This window comes from Oryzias melastigma, linkage group LG11, assembly GCF_002922805.2.
Source record: "Oryzias melastigma strain HK-1 linkage group LG11, ASM292280v2, whole genome shotgun sequence".
NCBI lineage: Eukaryota > Metazoa > Chordata > Actinopteri > Beloniformes > Adrianichthyidae > Oryzias > Oryzias melastigma.
The window spans coordinates 18,033,983-18,052,042 of NC_050522.1; the positions used below are offsets into that span (position 1 = coordinate 18,033,983).

Consider the following 18,060-nt stretch of genomic DNA (forward strand, 5'->3'; position numbering starts at 1 on the left):
TGGTCCCACCTCTGGAAATTTGTCTTTGAGTTTTTGGCAGGACCATTGGTGCCTCCTCCCTCTTGATGAGAGCTCTCTGTTTACATTCTCTCCTGCTACTTTACAGAAATATATTTTTTTTGTCTGCTCCCCATTCACAACAATTTGAGTAAAAAAATATAAAAAAAATCCAGTTTTAAGCTTAATTTTCTTTATATAAGTCCTCGATCATCTAAGCCTGATATTGTCAAGTGCTGAACTGTAACGTTGCATACACAACGAATGCGATTCGCGCAACAAATTCACGTGAACCGCCCCTTTTTCACCATGCGGTGAATTCGCTGGTTGCCGGTTGGTTGTTTTCTTGTGATAATAAGATAATTCAAGAATATACTGTAGTGTACAATGGTCTCTTCCTTTCCTGCACTGAGACACCGAGACTTTACCTGTTTTAATTTTAGTGGGGCTGATGCATGAGATGGAGCTAAGGCGTTAGAGGAGTGCAGATCCACTGTTAAGTAAAAAAAAAAAAAAAGAAACAACAAAAAATAAAATTGTTGATTGTTTTCATCTGATGTTTTATTGTTAACCACAAAATAAAGAAATCTACAACAGGTAAAGTCTCGGCGTCTCAGTGCAGGAAAGGGAGAGAGAGATGCTACAGTATATTCCTTATTATCTAGTCATTGTGATAATGAGATAGTGAATCTCATTATCAAGAGAATACAATCTTAAAGAAAGAAGTATGGCAAGTCGTTTTTGGCTTCTGTACAATAATAACACAGTTTTAAATACGTATTTTTGATCCTTTCATTTGTAATGGCCTTCCACCGATCTGTTCCTACTTTTCACCATTCCAAAGTCTTCTAATCTCCTCCCACCCCCTAAATAAAAGGTTCTGGCTCCGCCCCTAACTACCACAAACCAGCTTTATGCTTAATTCATTCATTTTGTGTGTTTTTTTTTTTTTAAGTGCAGTGACTGCAGCTTCTTCTTTCATCTGCTAAACAATTAAAATATGCAAATATGTTTCATTTACGGTGCAGATATTACAAATTATTAGAGTCAAGGAACTGGAAAAGCTCATTTTTGGGTGGGCGTTGGACGCAGCTGTACAGCTCATAAAGAAAACGCCAAAACAGGAGTATTTTTAATAAGGAAAAATGTCACTTTGGACTAACGGTGGAGAAAGAAGCTTAGCTTCTGTGATGACTCAGCATCTTCAGCCTCTTTTGTGTTTTTTTTTTCTTTAGTTTCAGTTCAAGAAAGTTAAGATGTGTCGTTTCTCCTGGAGGGGCTTGTATCACCACAACTTTTTGCTAGTGAAACTTTCAGATGTCGAACATTAAGATTTTATATCATTAAAAAACCTTTTGCCGTTTCCATGTTGTTATGAATCAGGGAGCCGTCGGTCCTTCCTCTATGTAAAAGTAGACGTCTTTCTACAACAGCTGACTCTGTTTTTCTTGACTCCTCTTTTTTTCCAGATGCAAACTCTGGTCTGTCTGACTGTGACAGAATTTTTTTGAAATATTTCATTTTATGATGGTGCCCTTTTTAGCCAAAATCAAAACTTGCGTCGCTTTCTAGGGCATAGTGTTTTGCAGGAATTCAGGCATTCAGGAGTAGTGGCTTGGAGTAACCCCGCCCTCACTTCCCATAATCTGCCTGTTTACACAGTCTCCCACTATAGTTTACAGCCCCTACAACCCCAACCAAACATTAGCAGTGCAACAAAAATGGCGAGCAATATTGAAGCCACAGTTATCAGCCATATACGAGGGTCGAATGGTTTGAATGGAAGATTTATTACTACTAAATTTGGCTAAACTAACATTTGTTTACCTTTTCCATAACAGAACTGGAACATATTTGTGATTTATTACTAAACTGAGCTTTTTTTTTTGTTTCTAAAGCCTGTTTGCTTCACTCTTTATCCAGCTTCTTTTGATTTTTCATGACATTTTTATTAAGTGTGGAAGACCCTCTGTCAACTTCTGTTGTATTTTGTGTCCACTTCATCAACTCTTGCACCTGTAACCACTTCTGTTAGATGAAAATGCTCTTCACTGGATTTCATGTTTTGTTTCAGCCCATCAAACCAATCTTGAGTTAGACAATGGCTTAAAGTTGCGTGTGGGTGTGAGTGTTGGGGGGGCTGTGTCACATCGTTAAAGTGAACACAAACACACAACATTAGTTTTAAATTCAAAACCACAAGTTGTAGTCAGAATGTGGTTTAAAAGTTTGAGAAGTTGAGTTTGAAAAATTCAGTGAAGCAAACCGCGTCTGTGTGAGTTATCAAAGCCTGAAGATTATGATTGCAGTGAACTGGAAGCAGAGGGATGTGTGTGTGTGTTTGGAGCATATCTGTAATGAGTTTCTCTGTCACATCCAGCAAACACAGGCTCACCCTCAGAGTTCTAGTTGGGAGCTGCATCAGGCAGTCGTCTGCCTACAGCCAATCAGCAGCCAGTTTGATGCTGCCAGCTTCTAAACCATTTGAGCTGTGCAGGTGATCAGCGGGAGATTTGGTCTGAAGCCAGCTGTGGAAGCAGCTCAGAGGAAGTCCGGTCACAGAGAGGTGGGCTCGGGTCAGAGCCCTGACAATGATTTCGTCTCAGGTGCTGCAGAGAGATTTCTCCTTTCAGGTCCATGAAGCCGGGAACAGAGCGGCCAAACGGACAGATGTGAGCTTGCTGGATCATTTCTGCAGGCTGTGGATTGTCCAGAATGCAGCTGTCATTGTTTTTGTTTGGGACCTTTACTCTCTGTGGAGCTTCAAAACCTCCTGGTGTGTCAGTCCGACTTTATTAACACAATAACTCTAGAACCTGCTTCTGACATGCTACATGTTAGCCACGTTAGAAGCATTAGCCGTGTTAGCGTATTCCCAATACTTGTAACTCCCAACCTCGTTAGAGACTTGTAAAAAAACAGACTAATACCACTAAAACAAACGTTTCTGTGACTACGTTTCTGTGACTCCCAACCTAACTTTATCAAGTAACACGTAAAAAAAAAAGACACAGCCCGACACCACACACGTTGCCACATTAGCGTGTTTACAATAACACCCAAATAAACATTTTGACTGTCTCAAAATCGCTTCATTATCAGTAAACTACCAGAATTAGTAATTAGAATAATTGATAGTATTAGATAAATGCCAAATTTAACCCCCCCCCCCTGAAAAAAAGAAAAAAATGAAAAGAAAAAAAAACTTAGCTAAAATAGCTAGCATGTAGCTAAAAAAAATTACTTTAAAATAGCCGAAAAAAGCTTGTAAAAAGCCTAAAACATCCAAAACAGCTGGCATGTAAATATTAGCCTAACTCCAAAATCGCCTAAAAAACTAAAAAAAAAAGCCTAAATTAGCCAAAACAGCTAACATGTAGCTCAAATATTAGCTTATGTCCAAAATAGCCTAAAAACTAAAAATAAATAAATAAATAAATTAGCCAAAACGGCTAACATGTTGCTGAAATATTAGCTAAGCTCCAAAATAGCCTAAACATATTTGTAAAGGCCAAAACAATCCAAAAATCAAGCAGAATACAATTTTTTAAACTTTAAAACCATATTTTTTTAACATAATTATGAATAATAAATAGACAGGGACATTATTCCATAATAAATCAAACCCTAAATAACCTTCCATAAAATTATATTTTGTCAAAATTATACAACTTAGAAATAAGCGCAAGATAACATCTGGCCATTAATAACAATAAAATAAAATGATCTGGGGGCCGGATAGAATTACGCGTAGGGCCTCAGCGGTACCAAACTTCACTTATTCAAACTCTGTATTTGCCAACCAATTTTCCAACACAAATCATTTCAATTTATTCTGTCAAAGATTGCAAAGTGCATTACTTGCATTATTCTTGGTATCATTACTGTGCCCCGCCCTTGTAATTCCTGGCCAATGAGTGAAGAGATCTTTAGTCACGTGGTTTTGTTTACAAGCTTTGCCTCGAAACAGAAATGTACGGTAGACGGCAGTCTGCATATAGACCAAACTCAAGGTTCAGGACTCGGTTCAGACCAACTTGGTGCACTTAAAGCTTTTAAGTGCACCAAGTGCGGAAAATACAGTATAACAAAAGATCAATAAATTAACTACATTTTGTGTTGTGTCATTGCATTTTGGTGCAAAACATGTTGACACTCATCAACACTGAATGAGACACAACAATCCGGAGGCTGCTGGTTGTTCACAGAGTGCAGCTTTCAAACACATCCATGCAAAATGACTAGAATTTTAAAATTCACATTTTATGGTGATGTTCCAAATCCCAAAAGCCAAATTCCATGACCAGGGTTTGGGCTGCCTTGGCCTCTGTTTTTAACTGACACCCAAACCACATTGCACCGGCCCCTTTTGAGCCAACGTTTTGTCTTTTGGCTGGACCCAACAAGAGCCCATTTAGTGCTCACCTGCGAGCCAGAACCCGTCACTACCCCGAGCAAGGTAACAGTCTTTATGCTTAGTGCTAATAAAGAGTTCTGAACTGCTCTTTGTCAAGCTTGTCACTTCGTATACCATGGGGGCGAAAATGACCAGAATATCTGTCTGTTACTCATGAAGCTTCTCATCATCCTTGCAATTTTATTAAAAACTCGGATTATTTTCAATACTTAATTTCAGAAACTGAAGTGGAAGGGTTCACAAGCCTCACCCCCTTCTGGATGATCCCTGTGATTTGTTAAATCAAGAAGGCTTTGGCCTTTCAGCAGAACAGGCATGAAGGACCGGGCGGAAAGCTATAGTGTCTGAAGCAGAAAGTGAGCGTCCATTCAATAAGCCTCCGCCGGAAGAGTGTGTCTTAACAGGATTAGACTCCCATTCAGGGCTAATATTCTTGGAGGGGATCAGATATTAAGCCAGTTATTCTCCACCTTTGACACCACCCCTTTAGAGCCATTTTCTGTTATTAAATTCTTCCTTTGTGATGGAGCAAATCTGTTCTGCGAGGGCTGCCGGGACTCTGTCCAGCTGGGGGGTATTCTGTTGCTTTAAGGGGGGGCACTAAGCCTTCATATGCTCGGGGAACATGTGTGACCTGCTTGTGTTTCTGTGACATTGCAGCTTTCGTGTAAGATCTGTTCAGCAGCCTGCAGGTCTTAGCCACGCTCCTTTACAGGGCAGATGAGCCTAAAGGACAAGGACGCCCCCCCTGACTTGGCTTGCATTAGCTTATAATTTTATTTTCTTCCCTATCATCATTGTTTGGGTTTTTGACATATTGTTGTTCAGGAAGTGAGTTTTATTTTTCTGTTGATTCACACCTCTATGACCTCAAACAACTGAGCCAGTAAAAAACAGCTGCCATTGTTGCTTTCTCCTGTGGTCCCCTCTCCATTAGTATTCCAGCTGTGTGCTGAGGTGGCGGGTACAAATACATTTGTCAATATAGGAATCCAGAATTGGACTTCAACACAAAACTGTATTTTACCTAACCTAAAAAAAAAAAAAAAAAAAAAGGCCAGTTGTGGGTTTTCCATCAATCTGTCTTTTCTTTTGTTTTGTAATCATTCTCTACCTACCCCCCACCCCCTCTGGGAGATCCCTGGCCACCTTAGCATGGATTCGGTGCGGGCTCCTCCAGGAGGCTCTGGGCCTGCCCTTGTATCTCCTCCTATCTGGACGAGTGCTGAATATTTTTTCAGCTCGAATCCAAGCCGGGGCCTTCATTTGACGAATGCTGGTTAGCCACCATGATGCATGTGCGAGGACAACTGGACGTCCCAATTAGTCTGTTTCCTTCAACACGACTTCGTAGCCCAACAGTTAAAGCTGTTTTCAGCGCAGAATCCGCCAGGACTTGTAATTTTACTGTTTAATTCTGACGTTTGAACTGACTCTACAAGAAAAATTGATGAAAATCCCAACACGGCTGCTTTAAGCTTACAGTTAAACCTTTTTAATAAGACATCACCTTCCTCCAGCTAAACTGTTCTTTCGCGTCGTGCTCAGAAAATGTCAATTTAATGACTGATTTTTACATTTATCTGGGAAGATAACTGGACTAAAGGTAAAATTGTCAATAAAGTTCTCCTTTGGCCGTACTATCACAATGAGTGCTACATTAAAAACTACAAATTCATCCTAAACAATGAAAAAAGCTTGTATAATTAAAAAAAAAATCTAATATTTGCCATCAGGTGTTTGGAAGCAACACAAACCGCTTTGCTGCATCCCTTAAATTGGTTTAAAGTTTAAAAAAATCCCTTTTTATTTTTCTTTTACTCGTTTTGATACGAATTTGCCAGTTTATAGCTTTAAATCGGAAAGAAACGTGAGCTAAACATGTGTAAAACATGTTATTCTTGAACAAATCCTTTCCAAATTGTATTAAATTGATGTTAGGTCCATATCCTTCAGCTTTAAATCAGAGCTTAACCTTTGTTAAACGTCTGCTCTCTTTCAGAGCCCATGCGTGCCTTGCGAGGCCTCACCGCCACGGAGATCCAGCCTCGCCAGCTGGCCCTCCAGTGGGAGCCCCTTGGCTACAACCTGACCCGCTGCCACACCTACTCCCTCTCCCTCTGCTACCGCTACTCCATGCCAACAGGGGGCAGTGGAGGGAACAACGCCACTGTCAGAGAGTGCCTGTCGTTGGATCGCAACACGTCCCACTTCACCCTGCGGGACCTCCCGCCTTTTCGGGCTGTGCACGTGAGGCTGGCGCTGGCCAATCCGGAGGGCAAGAAGGAGAGCAGAGAGGTCACTTTCCAGACCGAGGAGGACAGTAAGTTTTTTTTTTTTCTCGTCTGGATGCAAGAGTCTGCAAAAAGTATGAAAAACAGCTATACAACCGCACCCCAAGGTTGTACTACATCCTTAGATGATTATTTTATACAAATCCATGCCTTTAGTCATCCAGTACCACAAAAAATAACACAAATATTGACTGTAAAACAAGCTGGATCAGCACATCTGAGTGGAGGACCGGCCTTTTAAATGGAGACCAGTGGAGCGTTAATCAGCCCGAGCCATGGCCAGGAGTAAAGCAGCCAAACGATTCTCCCATCTTTGTGTTTTCCTGTTTACATCAGCAGATTAGGTGCCGTCTCATGCAAATTTGCGGCGAGTTGAAGCCCAGAAGGCCAAACACTGATTATGTGCAGTAAGCAGGACGCTTGAATGACTGAAAAGCTCTCAGGAAATGCTCCTGACAGGCTGGAAACATCTTAGATTGAATTTTTTTGTATTTTTAAAAGCGTTCCCAGTGGACTTTTAATTAGGATTATGCCGTTTTTAGCCAAAATTATAAAATTTGTGCTGTTTTTTCAGGATGGTTTCTGTAGAGTGGCAGGAGTTCATTAGAAATTTGCCTATAAGTTGTGGGCATAACCGTTGGTGCAAAACAACTCCGCCCCCTTTCCCTCTGCATGGCTGAGAGCTCTCCATTTACACACTCTCCCACTAGCTTACAACCCCTCACACCACCCAACCTTTGAAATTACGCTGGCCCGCTCACTGTATTTTTGTCCACCCCTGATTTACAGTGATTTGAATTATTACACAGAAGTACAATTCCAATCCTTATTTGCTTTAAATATGTCCCCCATCACCAGAAAAATACCACAAAAACATGTTAAAAAGGCCAAAAACACAATTTTCATCACAGTGAGTCTTTAAGGAAGTGGAAATCGTGTCTGCTTTTGTCATCTGCCAAACTTTCTGGATTGATATGAACAATTTCACCAAAGACGAAACAGCAGGAGAGGCGCAAAAGACCAAGCCGTGCTCTTAATTATCTGCTGCTGTCTTCAAGGCGAGGACGTGCTTTCCCGTAAGCTGCCGGCATGCTGCAGGGCTGAGATTTCAGTTATTAGGCCCAACTCTTTAGGAAGTGACAGCTTAAAACGTACGTGTCAAAAAATAAAAAAGCTCACCGGGGCTGTTTTTTTTTCTTCTTCTTTTTTTTCTCCTCCTAGTTTACTTGATACTTTGGATGTCAGGAGCAAGTTTATCTTTTGAGCCACTAATGCCAGTCTTGACAGTTTCCTGTCCCCCCTGTCGCAGGGAAAGCTGCCATCAGCCTCACAACCACCGTAATTCAGTTGCATCCGCTGACAGCTCCTCCTGCCTCTTTCCTTATTGGGCGCAATAATCAAACAGTAGTGCGGCGCTTTTCTTTGTTCGCCGCTGCTCACGGGAAGCAGACTTGACTGTCATGGATGCGGCAGGATTTTCTTTCTGGTGGGGGATTTGCCTACCTGAGCTTGCGGGGAACAGACAGCCCTGTAAAGTTGTGGGGGGAATGGTGATCCAGTAAAAAAAAAAAATACAAAATAAAAGAAACTTGAACATTTTGAGGTAAAATCACTGAAAAGATGTTGGGTAAGACAGATGGAACTAGAGTGATGGAGCCTGAAACTTTCACCTCTACATTGTTTGAAAGGGTAGACTATGACCAGGGGACTTAATAAGTCAATATCTGTGTGTTTTTTAATCACCAGTTTTAGTGTTTCCTTTAGTTGATCCAAAAACATTATTAATTAATGCATGAAATGGTTTATTTCAAGCAATCGGGTAATAATACATAAAATAACATCTTACATTATCAATCACAAGTTGATCACTTGAAAGGGAGTGGGAGGAAGCAAACTTATATAATCCCACCCCTGTTCGACCATAGCATTTTCTTTACATGAATTATCAATATCCGGTTCAGGACTTATTATCAAATATTTATACCCTATAATCATAGATTTAGGTTATTAAGGATTCTTAAGATCAGTGATGTAATTACATTTCAAACATCTATAGACAAAAACACCTTCTAAACATGACAACAGTTGGGTTTGTCTGGTCTGTCTGAAGCTTATCTTCTCTTGAAAATTTGGACCAATGAGATCATTTCTGAACAGCTTGACAAATTTCGTCCAAAAACGTTTTTACTGATGAACAAACAATGTTACTATGAAATACAGATGAAAAAAAGCCTGTATCTTGGTAATGAAGACACGGCTGTGGGATGACTTGTAGCTGACGGGAGTACTGAACAATACTGTCATTGTATCAGGACATGATCGTGGATGGTAAAAGGAGTTTTTGAGCAAGGCCACTTGCAATGACCAATCAATCCAACCCCACTGTGTTATCAGCACAGCAGTATTGAGCGGTGTGCTGTGAGGAAAATACAGAACAACTCAGAAACAACAAAAGACAAGTTAATGTCTAAAAAAATCTACATTCACTATGCATCAGAGTGTCTGAGAAGCTATTGTCCCCAAAACTAATACCCTTCGTACTTTTTCATAAGTCAAAACCTAGATGCAGAAATCAAAGAAAAAGTCGATTTCTTTCAAAAATTCTAGAAAATAGCTATAGAGATTGATATTTTCCTTAAAAAATAATTTAACTGTGTGTTATCTTTGGTACTGGCCAAAAAAAGAATGGGACTCTCTCAGGACAGGACCCCACGTTGAGATGGTGGGGAGGAAGTTTGGTGTGGCACATGCGGATGGGGTGTATTGAAATAGGCAGCCATCTGGCAATAGGTTGGCTGGAGGCGTTGACTGCTGTCAGTGATGGGAATGACAAAAGTGAAGTAATTCACACAGTGATTCTGGCAATGATGTGATGCCAGACTACTGTGTTTCTTCTATGTGTCATATCACATGGGTGTGATCAATGGAGGGCATCCGGTCTTCTGGCCTCACGATTAACCTTATAATACTGGCAACACCTGAATATCACACGGTGATTGACATATCGTAAATGTTGGACCGTTTACGAGATAAACGCAGGTTGGTTCAGACATGAATAAAAGTGGCTTTTCAAATTGGCTTTGCATCGGTACACAAGACTATGTAAAGTGTTGCATAACGACACTAAGCCGCTTTTCTCTGCAAAAAAATCTGCTGATTTACATAGATTGCATAAAGTCTTAACTACAGTATTTCACATCAGTCCACAGGTGTTTTTCTCTGCTTCAGAATCCACTGGAATGACGCTCAATGCGTAAATGATTGAAGAGCCAAGGTAGTTGAAAGAACGTCAACACCGGAGATAAACTATCAGTGTTAAAGGGTTAGCAAGCAATGTTCCTCATGACAAATATTGCTGGTAAAAATAATTGTTCCAACTGTAGAAGGTTGATCTATGCAGTAACAAATGCAATTTGCTGTGGCTGTGCTTGAGTTATGCAAAGTGGTATGCGTGGGAAATCATGGAATTCATTCCACGTTGCTGAAAAAAGGTTGGAGAAATTAAGATAAAAATGGAGACAGAGCACTGCTAAGGAGGGTAAACCCCAGTAAAAACACCCACCGAAGCACGAACAATGAGGTGGGATGTTTTAGATGTCAGAGGTGGAACTTTACAGATCCATCAGTGGGCGCAAACAGGGTGGGATGGACCGTCTTTGAGTCGAAGACCTTGAATTTTGAGCACATAAGTAGGCCACACAACAAGACACTGGATTAAGCCTGATTTTTTGCTGTGAGCATTTGTTCTGTGATGCACACAGGTGTTCAGAGCGGGGATTTACACGCAGATTGATTGTTCTTATTACCTACGATACAAGGATCATCACAAAGAACTACAAATCAATGGGTTCCCAGAACAGATGATCTTGGATTCTGGGCCGTCCACTGACTGTGTAGATCAAGAGCAGGACTTGTACAGAAATAATTGCATATGATGACTTTCATGATGGCTATTTTTTATGTTTTGGCTGTCCATAATTTGCTATTTTTTGATGTGCTGGCTGTTCCCATTAATTCATGGGAATCTAACCATCGGGATGCGGTACCGGATGCAGTACTGGACGCAGTACTGGCGGGGTAACAGACGCATAACTGGTAACGGGTTAGGGATATGTCTTTCTTCCACTGTGCAGTCCAGACGCGACTGGACCGGACTGGTATGGTATTTGAGCCTTTCCATTATAAAATGGACCCATTTAGACCAGACCAATTTGTACCATTTTTTTGTCCCTTGTTGGTTGTAGGTCTATAGAAAAATTGGGTTAGGGTGGAACTACTGTCGTCACATGATGAAATCCATTATTCATTCATTCATTTTCCTGACCGCTTCGTCCCTTTCGGGGTCACAGGGGGTGCCGGGGCCTATTCCGGGTACTGATGGGCGAAGGTGGGGTTTACCCTGGACAGGTCGCCAGTCTGTCGCAGTGAAATCCATTAATTGGCAGAAAAGTATTAGGTATTTTCCTGATTTAAGATCCATGCTAAACGTTCTGTCCTCTTTTCGGCTGTATTCTTCTTCGTCTCTAGGTTTCAGTATTCTCCCCTTATTTGCAGGGATCAGGGACAAGAGACACGCCAAATCCCCGAATAACAACAGCTAAGTAGTTGGTCTACACCCCGCAAGTACCTTGATGGTCCAACACTCAAGGGAAATGCTCACTTGTATTGCCCAGAGCATTCTAAACCAGCCAGGAGCAAACCGGTCCAATCCGTACCACTTAGTGGAAACGAGTCATTGGGGTATCGGAGTGGTTAGGGACCCCTGAGTAGCATATGCATTTGTTTCCCCTGTCTGTGGTCCTGCACCTATTGGCTCTTGGACAGGTACTGGTTTGCGGTACAGAGGTTGGGGACCCCTGCTTTAATGGGAACAGCCAGCACGTAAAAAATATGACGAACTGTCAAAAAGTGACAGAGGGGGCCCGGACCATACGTCCATGTATGAGGAGTTGGGAGTAAGAATGCCTTGGATTTTTACAAAACAAGAGCTTCAACGTCAGCTGTCATAAGAGACAATTTCAGAATTACTTTACTATTTAAACCACACAAATCCAGGTTGGGCCATATTTTTTTTAACCCTAGATTATTGGAAACTATTTTAAGATATAAGCTCGTATGGACAGAAATCCCTAACTTTGTAGACCGTTTTACTGGGTTTTCCTTTTCAGTATGAAATGTTAGCTTGACTCGTTTAATTTTTAATGGAAAGATGAAGCAAAGAGGATGGAGGCAGGTTGGGTGCTGATGTTTGCTTTCCATTCCGATGTGAATCTGACTGTCAACACAGCAGGCGAACTCTCGCCTGCTTATGCCGCCACTTCCCACGACGGGAGGAAACGACGCTGGATCCACAAATGTCACATCCTCCCATTTACCTTTGGCGAATTATTTATCCTCAAAAGTGGGTTCAGCTCCTGCAGGAGAATCTCATTTACATCCGGAGAAGGGCAGATGTTGAGAGGTTGGATTTCTCTGTCGGTGTAAGACATTCAGCTTTCCCTCCCCAAGACTCCGTGCTGTTATCAGACGGCTTTTTAACCCATCTCAAAGGTTGCCAGCAAGTTCCCTTTCATCGCTCCCCTACTTTGTCTGCCCCTCCCCCCTCCCTTTCTCACTCTGTGAAAGGTGTCCCCCCCTCGGCATGTCTGCACAAGAGTCCATTAACTTGAGAGCCAGGTGAAGTGTTTGTCTCAGGGAAGGTTGTTTTTTCTCTCCTGCTGCAGTTCCTGGCGGCATCGCTCCAGACTCCCTGACCTTCACTCCTCTGGATGACATGATCTTCCTCAAGTGGGAGGAGCCTGTGGAGCCCAACGGTCTTATCACGCAGTACGAGGTAGGATGCCCAGCGGCACACGCTAATCCTCCTTGTGGGAAAACATGTTTTCTTTTATCCCGCTTGTCAGTGTTTGTTTTATTTACCCACCATCACTTCTTCTGCTGAAGCGCTGTCACTCAAACGGGAGGAGCTTAGCTTGATGCTGCTGCCCTTCAGTGATCCTCCCTCCCTAGGCTTGTTTCTTCTGGTCCTGGTCCAAACCCGGAGGAGGATGCTGAGCCTCCAGAGTGAGGAGGAGCCATTTTTCACAGTTCATGGTTTTTACTGTACATGAGGCCGAGGCAGGCTCCAGGCCCAGATTACATTTGGGACAATTCTAATTGCTTATTTGCCTAACAGACACTTCCACGAGGGCGCCTCTAATTCATTATTGACGGGCCCGTGGCAGCTGAAGACCTTGTGAACATTTACCAGAGCAAGCAGGCTAACTGGGGTTGAAACCAGAATTTAATTAATTTATTTAGCACCTTATCAAATATAAATGCAACCCGAACACCAATGTAAGAAAGACAGGAATACTTTGTTCTAATCAATTAAAAGTTATAAGGTAATAAAAATTCAACATAAGTAACAGGTACAATTTAAATTTATTTTAAAGCTTATACATGTAAAACATTTTTGGATCAGCGTTAAAAGAAATGGTAATACTTTGAACTCTGTACAAACCTAAAGAAAGGAAGTCTACGTCTAGAACCCTGTGGAACACCATCTTTTACTCAGCTTGAAACCAGATCAGAACACATAGTATAAAAACTACTCTGGATCAGTGTCTTTCCTTACTCACAGTTACAACTATGAGCTCTTGATTTGCAATATAATCATAAATATTCAGCAAAATATTACCAAAATGTTTTAATAATGTACTAAAATACTTAGCACAGCAAAAAGTTAAATAGTATTTGTACTCTCAGCACTGGTCTTTAGTGAATAAAGTTCTGAAGAGAAAAACGACACATCAGTCCACAAATGCAAGAGAATCTAGCTAAGGGGAAAAAAATTAAGCGAAAGTCCCTCCCCTTGCCGGAGCCGGCTGCAAAAAACATCGTTTCAAGCTTTTCGACCTTTTTCCCGTTTCTTGTCTCTTTTATCGACCCTTTTTGCCATTTTTTCTCTGTGACAAATGTGTCGTCACATCAGTGAGGCTTACTCCTTCAGATGTCTCAGATTGAAGGGTTTTTATACTAAATTAAGGTCTTGTATTATGTTACATGAAGGTTTTAGAATACTTTTATAGTATGTTTCACTTTTATGTTTTGTTGTAAACACTTTGGTGGTCACTCTTGATTGGGCAGAGTGGTTGCCATAGAAATATTGTCTCAGACTAATTGGACCAATCACTCCTTATTTGATGACCTCTGGTTCCAACATGTCTACACTGAAAAAATGGTATCTAAATTGACTTTATTTCGTTGGAGCAGGAAATAAGCCATTTAGCATGGGCAGACCTGTTAAAACTCTAAAATAATGTCTATATGTATGCTTTTACTCAAGAGTTGGATTGAACAGGAAGAGTTAAAGTCTAAATGAAATCTCAGAAGACTTACTGCCACTTGTACGGCTGAACTACTTAGTTTTTTTTTTTTGGTTTACTGAAGAAAATGTGCTATAATACATCAAACAGCAAAATAACAATGTAGTATTAGTATTCAGTCATAGCTGTCACCTTCAACATCTGCTCCTGCTTTTTCTTTGTCCACTAAGCCAGAAAAAACTGCTTTAAATCAGGGCGGCAGGACTGAAGAATGGCTCTGCTTATCAGTGCTAACTGCAGCATTAGATTTATTATATCTACTGTGAGATGACATCTTTTTGCTGCACTTCCAGGATTGAGAGTCATTCCTCAAGAGAGGGATTTAAAAGTCCCCTTTCGGTAAAAATCCTGTTTCTCAGCCCCGTTACAGGGCTGCCATCGTGGAATTCAGCTCGGACAGAAGATCTTTTTTATAGTCTTATCACCTACAACAGTTGTGGTTTGAAGGTGGCTTGAAAAATGCTGAGGCGTCAAAATGTAAAAAAAAAAAAAAAGACGTTCAGAGACGTGATTAACACCTGGCTGCTGATGTTCCTCACAGATGGTGCACCGCCACAAGAGTGGGGTTTGGTTTTTCACTTTACAGTCTCAGGCTAAACACATACTTTCAAGTTTCTTCGTTTCACACTCAGACTTTTACCTGCAAATGATTTAGTCACAAAAAGTACAAGGTATAGATTTCCACTCCAATTAGTTTTAGAGTTGTTTTTTTCCCCACAGCAAAGAGTCGGACGTGGTTACAGGGATGGATTCAGCCCTGGATTTAGTCGACGTTAGGATGGGATGTTTTATGTATTTTCACTCACCAGTCGTCATTTATGGACATACGTTTTTCTATTTTTTTATTTTTTATTTACATACTTGCTGTTCCCAGTAAATCAAGAGTCCCCAACCTCCGTGCCGTGAACTAGTACTGGTCCGAGGGCCACTTGGTACTAATCCAGTACCAGGACGTGGACCAGTACTGGTACATGGACTGGGTTAGGGTACTGGTACAGGTTCAATACCGGGACATTGACTTGTACTCGTACGTGGACCATGTAAGGGTGTTATGAACCGGGTTACCATGCACCGATCTGGTCCAAGTAGACCAGTACTGGTCCATGGACTGGGTTACTAACCTAGTTCTGGTACTGGGTGGACTGGGTTAGGGTACTGGTACCGGTACCAGTAGCTTAACCTGATATGTTCTGGTCCATGTCCTGGTACTGGACCAAAACCTTAACCTGGTACTGGTATCTGTACCCTAACCAGTACCGGTGCATTGTACGTGGACCAGATTAGGTGCTGGTAGTTATACCAGTACCCTAACCCGCTACTGGTACCAGTACTGGTCCATGTCCTGGTACTGGACCGAAACCCAACCTGGTCCACGTACCATGCACTGGTCTGGTCCATATACCTGCCTTCTGGTACTGATACGAGGTTAGGAAAGGACACGGGTATCAAACTCAATCGCACAGGGGCCAGAATCCAAAACACATCTTATGTTGCGGGCCGAACAGAATAAACATTTATTGAACACACAAAAGATACATTTTTAAAACTTTAAACACAATTTTTTAACATTGCTATGAATAAAAACAAGCAGGAATATTATTCCAGAATAAATCAACTTAAACTTTAAATGTCTTTCAATATTTTACTCTCCCTAAAAATATATTTTGTCAAATGTTTACAAGTTAGAAATAAGCAAGATAGCATCGGATCATTAATAACAATAAAATATTTATTTGCGGTTAAACTTTTCCACAAAAAGCTATCTGGACGGTCGTCGGGCTGTTTGATCAAACTCATCTCGTCCGCAGATCAGCTACCAGAGCATCGAGTCGTCAGACCCGAGCATCAACGTCCCCGGACCCCGTCGCACCGTGTCCAAGCTGCGCAACGAGACCTACCACATGTTCTCAGGCCTCCACCCCGGAACCACCTACCTGGTGTCGGTCCGGGCCCGAACCGCCAAGGGCTTTGGGCAGACGGCGCTGACTGAGATCACCACGAACATCTCAGGTGAGGCTTGCAAATAAATGTGTCGAGAGAAATCAAAGAGAAGGATCCAACAAAAGCAGAATAAGTTGAAAAGCTCCTAAATTTAAGAAAATATCTTCAATAAACAAGAGAAAGCTTTTAGGATCTCTGGTGGAGAGCAGGTTCTTATCAAAGCTAGCAGGTTTGGCTTTCCTAATATTCTGATATTTCAAAGGGCCAGATTTAAACCATTTGGATGAAAAACCATAGATTTCATTTGTAAAGATGAGTAAAAGCGTGTCGGTCTCGGCACATCTACTGCTTCTAAAAGACAGCTTCCGTATTTCCTATTATCAGCCCTGCTTTACTGACCATGACCCTGGACTGCGGTCCCTCTTCCTTTCACGGTGATCCCCGCTGTTCCGCGATCCGGCTGAAATGACGGCCCGTGTGGGAAGTGTCAGGATTTACAAAGCAGCCCACGCCGTCGCACGCACTCCGCTGGCGGAGCTGTCATAGGAGCAAAACAGCTTCTGCAAGCATGAAATTGCAAATCTCCAACATTAGCCCATTTTTGTACATAACTTGTTGGATTTAACAACCTGACCTGCAGAGGCCCCACACACTGCAGCTTTCAGCTGTTAAAAAAAGGACTCGCTTAGGCTTTTACAAGCTGCTGCCTCCCATCCCTGTTTATCTGTTGCCATTGGCTTTACCAGCACTCCAATTAATTCACTTTGTGTAGTAAACAAAAACGAGAACACTCGACCTCATTGTCCTCAGAGCTTTACTCAGGTTGTGCAGCGTAGAGATCTGCCCTAATTATACTACAAGAGTCTCTTGTTTTCCTCTGTTCTTAGTCATCATCAGTCAGTAGGGTGGGGGGCCTGCACGCATGGGACACGTGTGCGGTAATGAATAAAGATAGCTCTCTCTGCATCCTCATGTGGAGCTAAGAGACTAAAAGCCTCCAACGTCATGACAGAATTTCAGCTCCAGTCCCCTCGGAAATCCAGAAAAGTGTGTAACCGTGGCCTCCTTTCTGCTCGCAGCCCCGGTGTTCGACTACGAGGACGTGCCCTCTCCGCTGAGCGAGTCGGAGAACACCATCACCGTGCTCCTGCGGCCCGCCGTCGGAAGAGGAGCTCCCGTCAGGTACAGATAATCTCCCACAGTATGTCGTGTTATGGTGAAAAAAGAAAACAAACCCTGTTTTCTCAGTTTGTGGAGCCTGTGTTTGTCTGTTTGTGTTTAACAGCACCCATTGTTAATGCTGCCACAACTCAAAAATGGGAAACTGCTTATAAACTTCAACTCCCAGCTGCCTCAACAGTTTTAGTGACCTTAATGAGATTGTAAAGCTCAGATCCCAGTAAACTCACCCCACTGTGAATGTCTGGTCTGTTGTGAGTTCCACCCATTGACTGTATAGGAGAACTGGACTGAGTGACCCCTCCCCTCTTACGTTCCAAACAGAACGTACCCACTGGCTCCAAGAAGCCAAAATCCCATAGACTTCTATTAAGAAATAAACAGCTGTTACACAGTTGCTCTATACGTCAGGAAAACAATTCTTGCTCTACTATTTTTAAGTTCATATAATCTTGCTAATCCTAAATTTTAAAACAGACAAATCAGATGCCTCAATAAAAGTATGTGGTCTCAAGTCGAATGTTTGAAACGCTTTATTACTTGATTATCCCGAGCCCACGGTGTGGCCTTCCAACACGCTCACTCCTGATTGGTGAGAGTGGTTGACCAATTAGGACCAATCACTGCTCACTGACGTCGTCTGGTTCCAACTTGGAGGCGTTCATAGAGTGAAAAAAGGCAACTGATATAACTTCACATGAAATAACTTTGGATGTAAGCCATTTGCTTTTGGTGATGTTACACTCATGTATTGTTAATGACTCAGCCACTGGAGTTGGAGGGTTTATCTGTGGCTGTCCTTTACTATGTTTTAAGATAAGCCATTGTAGACTGCTTTTATTTTTAAAAGCGCCAACGCATTTCA

At 41.9% G+C, this 18,060-nt stretch overlaps 1 protein-coding gene across 9 annotated transcripts in view; it reads left to right on the forward strand.

Moving 5' to 3' along the window:
* ptprua (protein tyrosine phosphatase receptor type Ua) overlaps positions 1 to 18,060 on the forward strand; it is a 206,453-nt gene that overhangs the window by 127,713 nt on the left and 60,680 nt on the right. For all 9 annotated transcript variants that reach the window (XM_036214365.1, XM_024298204.2, XM_024298216.2 and 6 more), the window contains exons 8-11: positions 6,417 to 6,737; positions 12,432 to 12,541; positions 15,884 to 16,085; positions 17,096 to 17,198. In XM_036214365.1, coding sequence (XP_036070258.1) covers positions 6,417 to 6,737; positions 12,432 to 12,541; positions 15,884 to 16,085; positions 17,096 to 17,198 — 736 coding nt within the window. The remainder of the gene's footprint in view (positions 1 to 6,416; positions 6,738 to 12,431; positions 12,542 to 15,883; positions 16,086 to 17,095; positions 17,199 to 18,060) is intronic.